Source organism: Elgaria multicarinata, chromosome 10 (genome assembly GCF_023053635.1).
Source record: "Elgaria multicarinata webbii isolate HBS135686 ecotype San Diego chromosome 10, rElgMul1.1.pri, whole genome shotgun sequence".
Lineage (NCBI taxonomy): Eukaryota > Metazoa > Chordata > Lepidosauria > Squamata > Anguidae > Elgaria > Elgaria multicarinata.
This window is the reverse complement of record NC_086180.1, coordinates 65,177,489-65,194,450: the sequence shown is the minus strand read 5'-3', so window position 1 is coordinate 65,194,450 and position 16,962 is coordinate 65,177,489. Positions and strand designations below refer to the sequence as shown.

Genomic DNA, 16,962 nt, shown 5'->3' with positions numbered 1-16,962 from the left:
GAAATCGCGCGCCAGAATTCGCGAGATGACAGAGGAGGAACCAATCGCCGAATCACACAGTCAACGCAACAACAGACACTTCCGGTTCACAATTCAATGCGAGAGCAAAGAGATATAAAAAGCTGTCGGATATCTCTACGTGTGAGGGAGGACATTTACGCAAAACACACACGTACGAATTGGCATCCTAGAGGAGAGAGGACTTTCCTCTTTGGCATTATATCCCGCCTTGCCTGTGAGAACAGCCCTATAGAAACCGGAAGTGGGAAGTTAAAGTGGCATCACTCTTCCTTTTTTCCCCCCTTCCGTGAGCTCGGGCAAGCAAAGGCCTATGGGAAGAAAGCGTATCTCTGGTACATCACCAGGAAGCGGTAGGTCGCGCCGGAAGTGACGTCAAAATGGGTAGCCGGATCTTAGTTGTGAGAGATTGGCGGCCTCTGATATTATCCTCTCCGGCGGTGCGAGGGGGGCATTATTGGCGGCGGCTGCTGTAACAACCGCAATAGCAGCGCCGGTTCAGGCGGGAAGCAGGGCCGCGCTCCTCGCGGCTTCCTAGGTCGGCGGTGAACAGCGGAGCGGGTACTGCAGCAGGCGGCTGCCCGCCGAGGACGTTCCCTGCGGCCCATGGCCGACGGGGAGGCCGTCGCAGCGGGGCCCGACTCTGTCCCCAGCCAAGGGAATGAGAAAATGGGGGAAGCGGGCGATGCCGGGATTGACTGGGTGGAGAAGCTGCGCGGGGAATGTGAGCCCGAGCAGCACTGGCACTACCGCCGGGAGTTCTTGATTCGCAACGGGGAGGGCTTGCCCTTGTCCCAAGGCGGGAAGGACGGCGACGACAGCGCGGAAGTGCGGCGCCTCGCCTCTTTCTCCATGGTGTGGGCTAACCACGTCTTCCTGGGATGCCGGTGAGTCGCTGACATTAGTCCATCTGGCGAAGAATTTAAATTTTAAGTATTTGTTTGAGGAAGTTGTGCATTTTGTTAAGGGGATTTGCTTGTTCCTTAAAATGATTAAATTGAAATGATGTAAATATCAAAAGAAAAGTTGTTATAAATCTGTGACTGGCTTTAGGAGCCAGTGCAGATATTTCTACAGCTGTCTTAGATGAAAAAAATAATGATCACCTGTGTGATCTATTCTGATGAGCAGGATGATAGTGGTTTCATGAAAAACTGCAATGGTGCCTTCCCTCGTTAGAAAAACCTGCATCTTCCTAATTTTCTTTTTTATTGTCTATATTCTATCATGGTGTGGCATAAATAAGATTCCTAGATGGGTCACTCAATCTGGACACTGAACAGACACACATGTTTAGCTTTATCAAAGTAGCTGCCTCCTGTGCCCGTAGCTGCAACTGCTCTTCTGTTCCATGATCCCCCATATTATGTTAATTGTGTGCTTATTTGTGTTGGGTACCAACTGTAGCAGAGTTTAGTCACCTAGCATTCAGGTTAGCTTCCTTTGAAGAATTAATACTCACAGAGTTCAGTAACGCTTTACTGAGATATATTCATAGGTACATAACATCTTCCTTAGTTACAGCAGTAGCACAGTCCAGAGACATACAGTATCACAGCAAGTCCATTTTGTAATGAAATATTTACACACACATATACACACACACACATTGTCCAGAACTGGATAACTCATACTTTCTTTAATTAACGTTGATGAGGAAATCTTCCTTATCGTTTTGACCTTTCCAGTTCTATGAGTCATCTGCACCTGGCATTGACAAAATATTAAGTCCAGTTCTCATCCAGGGCTAGAACAAATCTGTGGAAGAAATTCCCAGCCCTGACAATTTGTACATAGAAATCTACTGCAACTTTTAAATTCTCCTAATTTGGTAGAGTATACATCTGTTGAAGGACAGCACCATGGTGCTTCCAAGGCTTTGCAGCTGTAGGCTGAGCTGTACAGATTTATGTTCTGTCTTGACTGTTTTTTGTTTGTGCAGATTCTGGAATGCTGAAGGCAAAATTGTTACATTAAAACAGAGGGCATATGCTGTGATTAAAACATGTTGAGGCCCAAATCACTTCAGGATTGTCTTTTATCTCATAAAATTGAGATGACCTTAAGGCAAGAGGCAGTCATCTCAATTTCCTGAGATAAAAAAAAATTGGAATCTCATTTGAAAAGTCAGCCTGAATGGCAGCTTGCTATCCAACTATTTAAGTGTTATTTGATCAAGACATAAGAGAAGTCTTCAGTTCAAAACAATGGGCTGAATCCAGATTTCAGTTAGTTGAACTTATTTGCTATTGAAATTGCTGGGACTTAAGTTAGCTGAGGCCCTTCTTCAGGTGTTTTTTATCAGAGTTATGATACCTGTCAACAAAGGAAAGGGCTTTCTTTGTTGTGGAATTTTAGAATGTCCTCCCTTAGAGGCTCACCAGGTGCCCAGATTACAGTTTTTCTGGTGCCAGTCAGGCTAAAACATTTCTATTCACTCAGATATTTTAACTTATGTATGCTTTTAAGAATAAGTGTTTTAGCTGATAAACGGTTGTATTTTACATTTTCATTTAATGAATTGTTCGATACTCTGGCATTCTAAGCAGGATGACTAATGGTATTAAAATTTTCTGAATAAATAAATTACTCTGGATTCAACCTAGTGTACACACCCTACTGTCTAGGAATTTTGGCAGATTGTTCTTACATCAACACATTGAAGCATTGCACCTCCATTTCACGTTGCACCTCCATTTCACGTTGCACCTCCATTTCACATTGCATCTCCATTTCTAGCCATGGGGTTAGAAAGTACTTCAAATTCATAGATGCAGGCAACAAAACTTGAGCATGTGTGCAACTAGATGTCTAGAAACATCTAGTTGCATAGTTTCTGGAGATAGTTATTCTGTTTCTCTCTCCCCCTTCTCCGAGCCCTAATGGCTTAAGATCTGGTGTGTTATTTTTTATAGTATGTGAAATCTAGACTATATCATTGTAGGATTTGAATGTCTAATTGTAATGGAATAAATTATTCCTCAAAGTGCTAATTGCTACCTTCTTTTCCTGTTCAGGTATCCACCACAAGTGATGGAAAAGGTGATGGACATGGCTGCAGGCATCACAGTGACCAATGCTCCAACCCACACTCTGAGAGATGAACTGGTTGCCAAGGTGAAACGAGGCATATCCAGTAGCAATGGTTAGCAGATAATAGCTGTGCAAATACACATAGGCTATAGTAAAACAAATCTACATATTAGCCTCTCAAACGTCAAATGATTTTATTCTTAAAATTGTCAGAACTTTCAATATTATTAGTTTAACTTTCTGTTTTGCTTTGATAAAGCTTAAAATTGCTTAAGTGAGAGCAAGGTGAACTTGCTTTAATTGATGTAAAAATGTTAACTTCTATAAGACCTTCATACTTTATGCTGTTCAGTCTGGTTTGCTACCAGTTTTGTAGCAATGGTAATCAAAAACATTGCTTTTGATCCAACCCGTAAACATAGGGGTGCAATATCTACCTTCAACGCATCTATTTAAAGAAAGGGGACCCAACTGATAAACCTGTAAAAGTATTGCCAAGTCCAAATCTTATATTACATGAAATGGTTAAGACTTTAAGGTAACTAAGGTTCCTTGACTTTGGCTTTATGTTGTGCTGTTTGACTAAGGATAGTTGAATTTACTCAGAATTACAGACATAATTTGTTTATACTTTCTAGAAGGGCCAGAAGGGCCTTGCAAGAAACGCGCTGTTGACACAGACAAAGCTTCAGAAGTTAGTGGCAGTGATGCAAAGTCTACAGAGGCTGAAGTGCCCATGGAAACAGATACTGAACCTGTGAAAAACCCAGGAAAAGAGGCACCCAAAAATCCAGAGAGGCCACCATCTTTGACCGTGGCCCAGAAGGTAGTGCCCGCAGCTTCTTCAACCGTGGCCCAGAAGGTAGTGCCCGCAGCTTCTTCAACCGTGGCCCAGAAGGTAGTGCCCGCAGCTTCTTCAACCGTGGCCCAGAAGGTAGCGCCCGTGACTTCTTCGACAGCGGCCCAGAAGGTAGCATCTGCGGCTTCTTCGACAGTGTCCCAGAAGGTAGCGCCCGTGGCTTCTTCAACAGCAGCCCTGAAGGTAGCGCCCACGACTTCTTCGACTGGAGTAAGAATAGAAACCCGAGTGTCTAATTATGAATCTACAGCAACTATTAGGCACAAATCAGCTCTGGCTTCTTTGCCTGGCCCCGAATCAAAGATGAATTATTGTTTAACTAAACCTTCAGAATCCAAATCTGAAAATGTGTTACCATCTGAAAAGAAAGTCAGCTTGGAAGGTACTGCAATGTTAGTTTCAAAAAGCAGTTCACACACAAGTGTAGTTCCTGCTAAAGTGCCATGTAAATTACTAACAAGTGAAGATGCAAAAGAGAGGCAACCTTTTTTCAATAGACTGTACAAAGCTGTTGCTTGGAAGTTGGTTGCTGCTGGAGGATTTAGCCCCAATGTCAATCATGTAGAACTCTTAAACTCATCCATTCAGTCTGTAAAGGCAACGTTAGATGTTGAATTTGTACCACTGAAAGAGCTTGCAGATTTACCTCAAAATAAAAGCTCTCAGGAAAGCGTGGTTTGTGAACTGAGATGCAGATCCGTATATTTGGGTACTGGCTGTGGAAAAAGTAAGGAAAATGCTAAAGCAGTTGCTTCAAGGGAGGCACTGAAACTATTTCTCAAGAAAAAGGTTGTTGTGAAATTATGTAAAAGGAAATACAAAGGAAAGGAAATTGAAGATTTGGTGCTTCTTGATGAAGAATCAAAACCGTTAAACTTACCTCCTGCTTTAAGAAATCCTCAAGAAATATTACAGAACAGTGAAGTAGTCACTGCTTTTACTAGCAAATAATGTTTTATCACAAATAACTGAATTACTTTTGTAAACTAAATTAGACTCCAAGATATTTTGTATTTCACAATTCTCAGTTTTGCAGAACAAATACCATTCTTGTTCTTTTCACTTAGTAGCAAATGTAAATAATTTGTTATAGATGTAAAGTGTGCAGAGGTATGCCTTAACATATTTAGCACAATAGTGTGCTGTTTTATTTGCTAAATAGTCTACCTAAGTCTTCTATTTTTAACAAAATAATTAAGGTACAGTTTGCTGTTCAGTACAGTCTAATTTTGTAACTACTGCAATTTGATAGCAGCAATGCTCATTTCTGAACCCATATCCTTTTCTAGCTGCAGATGAATATGTAGATAAGAACCATTATACCTTGATGGTAGTAAGTTGTCTTAAGAAATTCAGTCAAACATTTAATCACCTGCTTTGTGTGTGGCTCATAGTGTTCATATGCCTGTTAAATAAGAAAACAGTTGATTTGGATTATTTTAATGAAGTAGTAATATTTTAAATCTTAATTAAACTGATATGCTGGTCCTATTTTAATATTCAGTGAAAACCTGTCAGATTGATTATATCACTAAAACATTTCTAAGCAGATTTAACTTCTTATTTTTTGCGAGAAAGCTCACTTACACGTTTTCAAATAAATTCAGCTTTCTATATTAAACATATTTTATGTCTGCAATAATTTGGGGGAAATTATTAGATTTTATGTAATACTCTGCTTTCATTGAGCACTTAACTAATAGTCCATTTTTATATATTTGATACTTGCTCTTAAATCCTGTGGTATTAATTAGCAACTTCTGCAACCCGCATGAAGTGCTTATTTTATTCAAATTTTTACATTGCACTCTTGACTTCAAGACATCAGTATGTATATACAAATTTGCTAATTAGGTTCTGGAGATAAAACTTGTTGCACTGAACATGATCCAAAGCTCTGCAGTGCTTAATGTTGCCTGCATATAGTTGTACTTGTAGCTGCCTTGAGTGCCTGTTTTTTTGGGCAGAAAGGTAAGATATAAATGAAACAAAATAAATGTACAGGTGTTCATTTACTTCCATGTTAAGAAATGTTCTATATGGGTAATTTGGAATCCTACTACATTGATGAATCATTCCTCAATTCATAGGATGTGAATGAAGTATATTTCAATTGGTATTACAGTAAATATGATTGACCATATATAATTGCCTTTCAGGCATGTTTCCATAAATAGAAGCTAAATATCGATTATGCAGCAGCCCTCTGGAAATGAAGCAATCATACTAAAAGCTGTGATTCAGAGTTGCCGAGTGTCCTCCATGCACATAGTAGGGCATGTGATTTTTCCCCTTCTGCCTCTCCCAACGTTTCTTCATGCAGCTTGAAAAGTTTTAAAGTAGCCAGTAATGGAAGAATTGCTCATGCAGGGGAAAGCTACTGCATAAGTTTTTGTGTGCATGTCGCTCTCTGGATCATAGCTAAACTTGTGTTCGTTTGAATACTTGGTGGGATTTTTGGGAGATGGGTGAGAGTATTAACTATGCAGTTGGGTCCAGACTTAATTATACTTACAGTAGTGGACCCATTGAAATCAGTGGTACTGAAGTTCGGGCTGACTAACTTAATTACCATTGATTTCAGTGGGTCTACTGTAAGTATGACATCTAGATCAAACGCTATTCACTCGTTTTAAAGGCTTTGTGTGTTGGTGGAATATTTTGACTTATTCTCTTATATGTATTGACATTTAAGAATGAAAAAGTCTTCCATCACTAGTTATTTCCCCCGCACTGCATATTTTGAGTGTAGATTTGTGTGCAAGGCAGCAGCTAGGTATGCTGATTTGATGATCAGGACCAAACTCTACATTTGGGATCAAGATGGGATTCTTTCATTCAACCTGGCAACTCATATACAAGTAGCAAATTACAACAAAGCATTTCCTGAAATTGCTAAAATAATGCAATTTGCTTGATCTGCAGAAAGCACAATGGCTTGGATCCTACATAAGTTAACTTTTTAAAAGTTCACAGAACGAAAAATTTGCTGTCCCATCTTCCACCTGCATGCTGCCAAAAGCCTTTGGCTGTGTATGTGGAGGGGGGAGGCTTCCTGAACAATTTGTGATGGGGCACAGGGGAGAGAGGGATGAAAAACTTCCCCTCTTGGACTTCTTTAAATTAATTTATCTTAGGCTCAAAACCTGATTTTGGCTGATTCTCCCTGCCCCCAGCAGCCACCTGCCCCCGTGCCCCTTCCCACGTTCAGGAAATCCCTTGACCCTCAGGAGACTTTGGGGGAGGCTGCTGGTGACAAGGGAAGTGTTCAAAAAAGGTCCTTTCCATGAAATTCCTTGAGAGAATTCAGCTCAGGATCCAAACCAGTATTCAGATCTTTACATTCTATTCAAATGCACTTGAAATTCGTATTTTGTAGATAGAAAAATAAATAAATGATGTGGTATCTAATTGGTTTCTTAAAGGAAAGTGGCAATCCATGTAAAAATATGCATTTAAATAAAGACATTTTCAATTGTTTTGTTCCAGTTCAGACTTAAATGTGTCAAACTTCTGTCAGAACCAATGGTAAAACAAAATTTTTGTTTTTTGTTTTAAAACAAAACAAGATTTATTTACATATGGTGCAAATAAGGAAGATGGCATCTGGTTTGTTATATGGCAGGAGTGGGAATCGCTTTCAGCCTGAGGGGTTGGGGTTGGATTTGGATCCCAGACCTGAGATTCCCCACTCTGTTACATGGCACTTGTTTTCCAGGTCCATCTCTTGGGCATTCCTATTCTGCTGATATTTCAAGTTAGAGGGTTGTCTGTAAGTAAGTTATGGGCAATAAGTCTGCCTCAAATAATCATTTTCAAACTGACAAATGGCTGCTTTTGTCTAATAATTTAGAAGTCTTACTCTGTGTTCTTGCATACAGAATGAGCAACTGGAAGATAAATTCATAACCACACAAGAATTGTAGTTATATAAGAGATCCAATGTCTGTACAAAATGAGAATTAGGTAAGGGAGCAGATGTGTTTCTCTCAGCAGAGGAAGTTCCTACTGAATAGACATGACTCTGCCGTAAATGCCAGTGTTCAGATGGTTTGCCCTATTTTTCAGATTTGAACTGCCGGGTTTAAGTTTAGAAAGCCGTGATAAAGATAAGAGGAGATCAATCAGAGGATTAGATTCCTTTCATATGAAGCATCACTTTAAAAAGTTTACAATGAAAAATCTTTTGGCAATAGAATTCAGTCACATTATAAATGTACAATACAATAGCACTTTACAAGAATCCAGATGATGGAATATTATCTCCAGAGCATAACCTGGAAATATTAACAGAACTTTTAAAAGACACATAAAGATCTAGGCCAGATCTACACCAAGCAGGATATTATAACATTATGAAAGTGGATTGAAACTGGTATATGGTATGTGTCATGGGCCCCAACAGTAGTCAGTGCACTTCAATACTGTTTTTATAAAGCAGTAGTGTAGATCCTGCCCTATATTTAGAATTGAATTTTGGGAACGTATGTGAATGCTGCTGTTGCTCTGCTTGCAGCTCCACCAAAGATTGAAAACATGACAGAAAGCATATTCAGAAGGACAAAGCCCTGTTCAGTACATTGGGACAGTGTTCAATCTCTAAATCAAGAGGAACTGGGCATCAAGCTTCTCTGGCAGCCATGCCTTCCCTGGTAGAAAGTCGTATTAGTAGGCTTGCATGTGTGGAATCTAATGACAATTATGCAACGAGGGCTGAAAGGTGCTTTGCATGTGCTTGAAGCTGCTCTTCCTCTCTTCCAGGGTATTAATTAAAATAACACAGGGTCTAAAAATATATGCTCCTGTAAGCAGTTTTTCTGAAAAAAAATAAGTCATGATAAGGAAAAGCGGTGGCCTGTGCCCCCTTTTTTCCTAACACGATCTCTAGGGCAGGGGTGAGCAGAAAGCAGATGTTTTGAACTCCCGCCATTCCTGACGGGCTGCTGAGAGTTGAAGTCACAACCTCTTGGAGATCTACCTTCTGCCCACTCCAGCATTAACTCCCCTTGCAAGCCTTTCCTTCATACAGCCGTCCCAATTTCCTAACAGTAGAGAAAATACCAATTGAGGATTCCCCCCACCCCTCCGACGTGCAAATTGCATCTCCCCTTGTGTGGCTCGCATTTTATTTCCCGTTTGTCCTTTCCAGTAAGGGGTGGAGCGGTGGGTACAATTTGCATAATACATGCGCGCTACGTCATCGCACACAGTCGCATTGAACTCCGGTAATAAAGAATAATCACCACTGCCACCCACCCCCACCCAAAAAAACCCAAGCGCTAGACAGCAATGAAGAAACTATGAAAGCCTCAATGTTGTGATTCCAACTAAAATGGGAACTGGTCACACTTTATTTTTGCTCGCTGTAGCCTGTAAAATAACCCCACGAGCACGGGTTTATAAGAGAGTACGTCGGTACTGTATTGTCAAGGCGTTCTGAAGACCTGCTCTCTAGGCTACATGCGGAGGACAGTGGTTCCTCTTGGGCCCCGCGCCCGCCTAGGGGAAAGTCCCCGGACCCTGGGCAGAGAGTGCCGCGCGCTTTCTAGTGCGCAACAACCCTTCTCGCAAGCTCATGTTTTCGCCGCTAAGAAGTCCCCAGGGCCGAGCGGGTGAGCGCGGGAAGGGCCTCTCGTCACCCTCATAGTCACGCAGGTAGTGCGCATGCGCGTCTTTCCCAAAGAAGCCACCGCACCAACAAAACGGGGCTCATTCTCGGGACGCCTGTTCCTTTTTGGAAACACCTCCGGGCAGTTCTCTGCCTTGCTATCCCCGCTTACCGCAATGGGCTGAGCGGAGTTGGTGGGAAGTCCGAGGAAGCCCATTTGCGCAACGAGACAGAAGCGGCAGCTTTCCTGTCTATTATAGAATCGCAGTTCATAAATGCAGCTTTCTTAGAACGAGCTCTCTAATCTGGATAAAGCGCCAAACCGTGCCGGGCAAAGGTTACGCAAAACGGCGTAGTTTTAGACTTAGTAGCAAAAAAACCACTGTGATACTTCATAGGTGGCAACAGACAACGAAGCACACACGCCTTTACTCAGAAGCAAGTCTCACAGAGTCCGGCGGGTCTTCCTCCCAGGATGGAGGCCTGCCAGTAGCACCGTTCCATTTCTTGCTCGCTTCTGTGGAACAGGGCAGATGAGCAAACTTAAAATATTTCTGTGCCACCTGCCATTTTAAACACGTGTGTGTCCAACAATAAATCCCTTGAAGCTCGTCCCACCGAATTCACTGGGATTTACTCCCACGTAAATATGTATGAGTCTGCTGCCTAAAGCCCTCCTAGGAATTAAATCCCGCTCGTTTCGAATGGGGATTACGACTAAGGCAGGGTAGTATAGTGGTTAGTGGCACATTAGTGCTGCCGCGAGCGGCGGGTGTCCGGGACGACTGGTTCAAATCCTCAGCTAGTCATGAAGCTCTTACTTAAGTGACTTTGGGCCAGTCGCTATCTTTCAGCATAACCTACCTCGCAGGGTTGTTGTTAAAGTAAAATGTGAGGAGGCTGCAAAAAGAACATGTACTTAACGCTGAAGCCCTTGGAGGAAGGATGAGATATAAATGTGATTAAACAAATTAAATAAGTGCGTTTAGGAAAACTCTTATAGCAGAAAACTCCATTTCCCAGATCCCATGTACGCGCGAAAGACGCTTTTTTTGTTCTCCGCTCCTGCTTGCACCTCTTGCATTTCCTGAGTCTTCCTTCTTTCTTTCACGGGCTGCTGCTGCTGCTGCTGCTGCCAACAGATTGAGATATAAGTAAAATAGGCGCGAGGCAAGGGGACAGGGCAGGCAGTGGGTTGGTTTCTACAGCTTCATTTCCGTCCCTGCCGGCAGAGGATTGGCTGCAGGAAAATATTAAGGGGGCGGGGCCGGGGAGAAATTGATCGTTCCATTGAGATCACACACTGGCAAGGAGGGGAAGGAAAAGCTGCCCGCGACGATGTCCCTTTAAATGAAACTCCGCCTCTCTTTCCCCCCTCCCGTTTGTCTTCTTACGTCCTATCCATCCGGACCAATGGTATCAGCCGTAAGGGGAAGGCGGGAGAATGCGAACCAGCCGCGCCTTATAAGGACAAAGCCTCGCGCATGCGTACTCTGCGATCGAGAAAAGGGGGGTGCGCGGAAGGGAAAAAGAGGCGGGGAGTTCCAAGTGAGGGAGGAGAGCTTCTTTTTTTTTTTTTTTGCTTCGGCCGCCTCCGCCGATTAAAGCAGCAGCCTTGGGGGCTTCCTCTTCCTTCTCCCCCCCCTTTACTCGCGGAATCCAGGTCTGCTGAGGGAAGAGGCAGGCAGGCAGGAGGGAGGGAGGGGGTGTCACGTCGCGTAATGATGTTGGGGTCGCCGGGGCAACAGCCTGGGGGGGCGGGGTCTGGGGTGGTGGCGGCGGCAGCGGCCGGTTCTGCCGCCACTGCAGCCGGCGGGGCTGGGGGTGTCGCCGGCTTCCCGTGCGGCGGGGTGTCAGAGAGGCTGCTGGCGCGCTACGTGCAGGACTACCTGGAGTGCGTCGAGTCGTTGCCGCTGGACATGCAGAGGCTGGCCTCGCTCCTGCGCGAGATGGACACGCGCTGCCGGGGTGAGTGAGGCGGGCCGGCGGGCGAGCAGCGCGCGCGCGTGTGAGTGTATGTGCGTGTGTGTGTGCGAGGTGGAGGCGGCGGCGGCGGTAATGTTAATGCCTTTTCTCTCCCCCCCCCCATCCGTCCTTCCTTCGAAAGGGGCGGTTCGCTCCTCCTCCCCCCCACCGATGTTTGGAGGGGTGAGAGAAAATGGCCACCCTCCTCTTGCCCCCCATCCCGATCCATGACACCCGCCGTGGAGTTCGGTGTGAACATGGGGAAGGCGACTCGTTCGAGGAACATAACTTGCTATTTGAGCCCTTTGGCGTGGTGGGATGGCTATTTGGGCTGTCTGCACCCTCCCTCCTCAGCCCACCCGCCCTATTCTGTCCACACGCATATTCACAACTTTATTACGATTAAGTAAGCTGAGACGGGGGGAGGGGGCGGCGAGGGTGTATCTCGTCTGCTATCTGTTTTAAGGTAAAACAAATGGGGTCTGGGGTGGGCGCCGTCTGCCTGGGCTCTAGCAGCATGCATCGGCCCAAATGTTCTGAGTCCCTAACTTCAACCTACACGCTGGCTTTCTCACGGACAACCCCCCCCCCCCAAAAAAAAACCGGTTCGCTTGTACTTTCTGATTTAAATCACTGTACAGTAGATCTCTCCCTAAAACAGAGTTTTCACCCACCCACCTCTAAATACAATACAGTGATCATCCAGACACCTGTATGCTTGTGTATCACTCGGATCCCAAATTGGGCTAACAGTATAAATTATGTTCTATCAGCAGGTTGTACCCATAGCGAGTAAGGTGTCTCTTTTCTTACCATTGGTGTGCCTGTACATAACTCAAGGTCACTTACCACTAGTTAGTTGCTCTGCTTACAACTCTCCTGTACTTTCCACAATGGATTTTGCCTATCCTCTTGTGTTTTAGTCCATTTTAGTGACTGTGAACACAGTAGCTCCTCTAGGCTAATGCAGCATACAACGTGTATAATGTTGTGTATATGATGTTCAAATGAGGAGAGAGGTGCTGGAGTGTGTCTTTTCTCCAAATAAGTTTAACAGCAACTTCCCTATAAATGTACATCCAGAACAATTTACAGTGTTCAAAGTGTAAATGTATAAACAAACAAAAAAACACCTTGTTCTTTGTTGTTGCCATTTCAGATATAAGTGGGAAGAGCAGGAAAAACAATGTTTTTTCTTCTAGCCTGTACTTCAGTTTTTAAAAATTAATCTTGTGCCTCTTCTCCCAGTGGCAGCTTGTGCACCAAGACAAGTATGGGCAACAAGAAATCAATCAATCCTGGGAGAGGAAGGCTTTAGTCCCACTTAGAATTCAGAATGGCTCTAGAGGCTAGAAATCCACTTATAGCCTACTCTATGAAGTAGTCTCACTGAGTTCAATGGGATTTACAAGTAAATGTTCATAGGATAGCAACCTTAAACATTTTTTTTTACAAATAGTTCTGTACAACTCTACAGTGCCTTCCTTGGCATTGGTGAGTTTTCCTTCCCCTTGTGTGATACTAGTGTTCCACTTTTTAGAGTAGGGCTAGTAGGCACTAGTAGGGCTGTTGGCTACAAAACTACCCCCACACTGCAACCCACGAGATTGTGTCCTCTATAGTACTGGAGGTAGAGGAGAAATTTGTCAATCTTATTTCCATTAGATTTTAGTTGCTAGTGGTTAGTTTTGGAACACCAAATCAAACTATTTCATTTTATAAAGTTGTTCAACTGTTTTGTCTTGTGTTTAATGATACATGAAGGGATTGATCCTGTGGCCCCTAGACAATGTCTGAGGGGCCATAAGATTGTTCACAGTCCCCCCCCTCCCCTGAGGTCTTGAGAAAGCACTCTGACCTAGGAAGGGTGAGTCAGAGATCTGACCCCTCGCACTTGGCACAGAAAGAACTGCACAGACTTCTCAGAAGTTGGAAAAGTGACCTTGGAGAGGGGAGAAAGGGGATGTTTTGGTGGGGAGGGGAGGAGACAGGCGAGGCCAGAATAGGGGCAATCCTGAGGCCTCACCAGCCTCCTTCCTTCCCCCACCAAAGCGCCACAACTACATGGGCTAAAAGACCCATCTAGTGAAAAATGCAGGTGGGAGGATAAAGAGTCGATGGTAGTCTCCACTGCTGCTTCCACCCTGCATTGAATGATTGGAAGCCTCTTGAGTTCATCTTATGATCACCTAACTCTCATAGTGATATTGATAGGTTTTTTAATACCTTGTACTTCACAAGAGACCTTTACCCGATTATGATTTTTGGTCCTAAAGCATTGCTGTTACCTGGATATATGTGCTATATTAAATAAACCTGGTATGTTCTGTCACTTATATATTTTATTAATATAAATAATATTTGTTAACTTGAAAATAGCATTCTGAGGTGTTCCAGTTTGTGATGTACTTATATGACTTCTTCTTTTTGACAGAAGCATTAAAAGAAATTGATGAAGTGTATGAAAAATACAAAAGTGAAGATGATCCTGCTCAGAAAAAGCGTTTGCAGCAGCATCTTCAGCGAGCCCTTATCAACAGTCAAGAGCTTGGTGATGAGAAAATCCAAATAGTCACTCAGATGCTTGAGTTAGTGGAGAACAGAGCTCGGCAAATAGAGTCTCACTCTCAGTGTTTCCAAGATCTGTCAGATACTGAAAAACCCATTGAGAAGTCAAAAGTGGATCCTTGTCAACCAGAAAGATCTTCAAGAAGGCCCCGGCGGCAGCGTACCAGTGAAAGCCGTGACATATGCCATATAGCAAATGGAATTGATGAGTATGATGACCAGCCACCTAAAGAAAAGAGATCCAAATCTGCTAAGAAAAAGAAGCGCTCTAAAGCTAAACAAGAAAGGGAAGCTTCTCCAGTAGACTTTGCAGTAGACCCTAATGAGCCAACTTACTGTCTTTGTGACCAAGTGTCTTATGGAGAAATGATAGGATGTGACAATGAACTATGTCCCATTGAGTGGTTTCACTTTTCGTGTGTTGGACTCACTTACAAACCAAAGGGGAAATGGTATTGCCCCAAGTGCAGGGGAGACAATGAGAAGACTATGGATAAATGTACAGACAAATCCAAAAAAGACAGAAGATCGAGGTAGTCAATGCTGTAAATGCATTGAAAGCTGCGTGGTTTTTATTAAAAACTGATTAATAAGCAGATTAGTATTTTAGAATAATGCATAAAACTATGCAATACTTTTTAAAGTCTACAGTACTAATGGAGTATTAATAGATATTAGTACTTTTTGTGTGCTTTTGAATATTCTGCACTAAATAACCAAATTCTTCAAACAGGGTCACATTGGGAGTAGCACAAAGGGAATTCAAGAGTTCTGGGTCCCTCGCTCTTTTTAATTGTGGAATTATGGTGATGCCTGATGAGGAAGGACTGGAGTGATAATCATGTTAAGACAGGTGTGTTAACATCTATTGCAGTTGCAACTTTAGTCCATGATAGCTCATTCTGCTGAGAACATGTTAGTTCTATGATGCTTTTAGTCTTCAGAGTCTTAAAGATAACATTTTTGAATCGAGATCTACAGTCTAACTTTACATTTTAAGTCTGTCAAGGCGAAAAGCCAATCTACTTGCCTTCCCTGTGATCTCCCTATATGTCACTAACTTATTTTATGTTAATCTTGTGGTGGTGAGTTTAGAAGTCTGTTTAGAGAAAGTATATTAAACGATGAAATACTGATGACTAGAAAAGTTTCACTTGGCATTATAATGGCTGTTCTAAACTGAGGCTACTTGTTTTTCCCATTCTGTCCCTTAGCTTTTTAACTCCTGTTGTGCCATCTTGCCACTGATTCATTGAATGATGGCAAGAACATATAATCATGTTGAAAAGTTTTAGACGTTCAAAGGATGTGCAAGTACTATAATATCTTTCAGTCTGTGGACAGTTATAAGAGTTTGCCTGGACTAGTATTTTAATTGAATTTCTTGCTTTCAAGGTTCTTAGGGCTGAGCCAAGTGCAGTAGTAGTTAAAACAACTGCCCTCTTATAGAAGAGGGTTACAGTAGATGTAGTTGTAGAAGAAAGGAACTATGCTCCTCAAGTGTAGTGACTCTTAGTAAAACCTTACAGTTAAGAAACCAAGATATATTTGGAAGAGACAATAACCGAAGGTGCTCCAGAACCAGACATTGTGTCTTTAATAATTCCATGCCAAATGTGATGATAAATAGCTGTAGTCTTGGTCTAGCTGTCTGACATAATGCCATAGATATTTCCAGAGTAAATTCTTCTCTGGCAAGTTAGGGAGTTCCATTTGCATTTTACAGGTGTTACAATGTGCATGCAAGGCAGCAGCAATGTAAAAGGATAAACAGCCCAAGAATAAATTCCAGTATCAAATTCTTGTTTCTACCATAACAAATGAAATAACATTTCTGTAGCCCTGTTGTCTTTTTACTGAGCTTTGAAAAAGTTTTGGAAACCACGGAAATGATTTTGATTACAGACTATAAACCAGATGCTTGTTAAGGTGGATGGCTTCATTTTGTAAGGTGAGAAGCAATATCTCTGGACCCTTAGATATTACCCAGCTTAACTGGGAACTGCTGCTCTTACACATCAGGAACATCATCAGCTGAATTATTGCTTCTGTGCTCTGTAGAGGCATACGACACTTGTTTCATCTCAACCTGAAACGGTGTCTCATGAATTTCCTGTTGCTAGACTGATCGTGAACTATCTCCCAGCCCAAAATGGAATAGCCTTCTTCCATAAATGGTATGTCTTCTGTTTTTAAGGGGAAACTAACTGCAATATAGCTGTAAATGTGTCTTAATTTTGAAGGTTTACATGCTTTCCCCCTTCCCCCTATCTTGGAACAAAATCATGCAAAGGGCAGGAAAATTAAGTCCCCAAACTACTAGCCTACTGTTGCAGTTGCCACCGCCACACACGTTCCTCTTTGATGAACAAGGGAAAGAGCCTATATTGTACAATAACTTGATCCCAGGTGATTGAGTGAGACTTGTGAGGGGTTTTAGTTTTATTGGCCACTGTGTGCTTAACACCATACTCTACAACTTCCAGTGCTCATAAAGCTACTTGTGTACTTCAGGTCTGTTTGTAGGCACAGTAATTCTGCAAACAGATAGTACTGTGTGCATTAAATATCTGCACAACTGCTAAACTGGAAATGCCCTGAAGAATCTGCAATTCCTATGTCTCCTCTACTTCCGATGGAAACCTGACTCTTAGCCCTACTTTAATAAAATATTTTCCATTTTTAAGAAACTGTGTCATTGCTATGAAGTTCTATTTTGATTTTTAAATAACTTTGCTTGCTGTGATTTGACAATCTCCCTCTTGGTTCTAACTTTTGTAAGTCCAGGCACATGCAAATGAGAAATGTGCCACTAGAATGTATAAATTGAGTCTGATCTTTTGCATGCTATGGTTTATGAATAAAATCCATTTTGGTTGTAAAAATGAAACAATGTTTATTATATTGCCCC

The 16,962-nt window shown here is 42.6% G+C and overlaps 2 protein-coding genes across 4 annotated transcripts; both read left to right on the top strand.

Annotated features, from left to right (window-relative positions):
• The first annotated feature begins 436 nt into the window (after positions 1–436).
• CDKN2AIP (CDKN2A interacting protein) lies at positions 437–7,398 on the top strand. 3 transcript variants are annotated; one of them, XM_063135441.1, is made up of 4 exons: positions 437–905; positions 3,036–3,163; positions 3,690–4,021; positions 4,094–7,398. In XM_063135441.1, exons 1-4 carry the CDS (start codon positions 625–627, stop codon positions 4,859–4,861), a joined length of 1,509 nt encoding a protein of 502 aa, XP_062991511.1. In that variant the 5' UTR covers positions 437–624; the 3' UTR covers positions 4,862–7,398. The 3 variants fall into 3 exon arrangements, with proteins under 3 accessions (XP_062991511.1, XP_062991510.1, XP_062991508.1); XM_063135440.1 differs by having other exon boundaries at positions 441–905; positions 3,693–7,398; XM_063135438.1 differs by having other exon boundaries at positions 441–905; positions 3,690–7,398.
• Positions 7,399–11,239: 3,841 nt separating this feature from the next.
• ING2 (inhibitor of growth family member 2) lies at positions 11,240–16,741 on the top strand. Its single transcript, XM_063135540.1, has 2 exons — positions 11,240–11,486; positions 13,918–16,741. The coding sequence occupies exons 1-2, from the start codon at positions 11,240–11,242 to the stop codon at positions 14,586–14,588; spliced, it is 918 nt and encodes a 305-aa protein (XP_062991610.1). The 3' UTR covers positions 14,589–16,741.
• Positions 16,742–16,962: the final 221 nt, after the last annotated feature.

What these genes read in the sequence shown, in the direction of transcription:
- CDKN2AIP (XM_063135438.1), top strand. Translation starts at nt 625, where the DNA reads ATGGCCGACGGGGAGGCCGTCGCAGCGGGGCCCGACTCTGTCCCCAGC. An exon ending in CACGTCTTCCTGGGATGCCG is followed by an intron (nt 906 to 3,035) that starts GTGAGTCGCTGA and finishes TTTCCTGTTCAG; the next exon opens with GTATCCACCACAAGTGATGG. An exon ending in AGGCATATCCAGTAGCAATG is followed by an intron (nt 3,164 to 3,689) that starts GTTAGCAGATAA and finishes TATACTTTCTAG; the next exon opens with AAGGGCCAGAAGGGCCTTGC.
- ING2 (XM_063135540.1), top strand. Translation starts at nt 11,240, where the DNA reads ATGATGTTGGGGTCGCCGGGGCAACAGCCTGGGGGGGCGGGGTCTGGG. An exon ending in GATGGACACGCGCTGCCGGG is followed by an intron (nt 11,487 to 13,917) that starts GTGAGTGAGGCG and finishes TCTTTTTGACAG; the next exon opens with AAGCATTAAAAGAAATTGAT.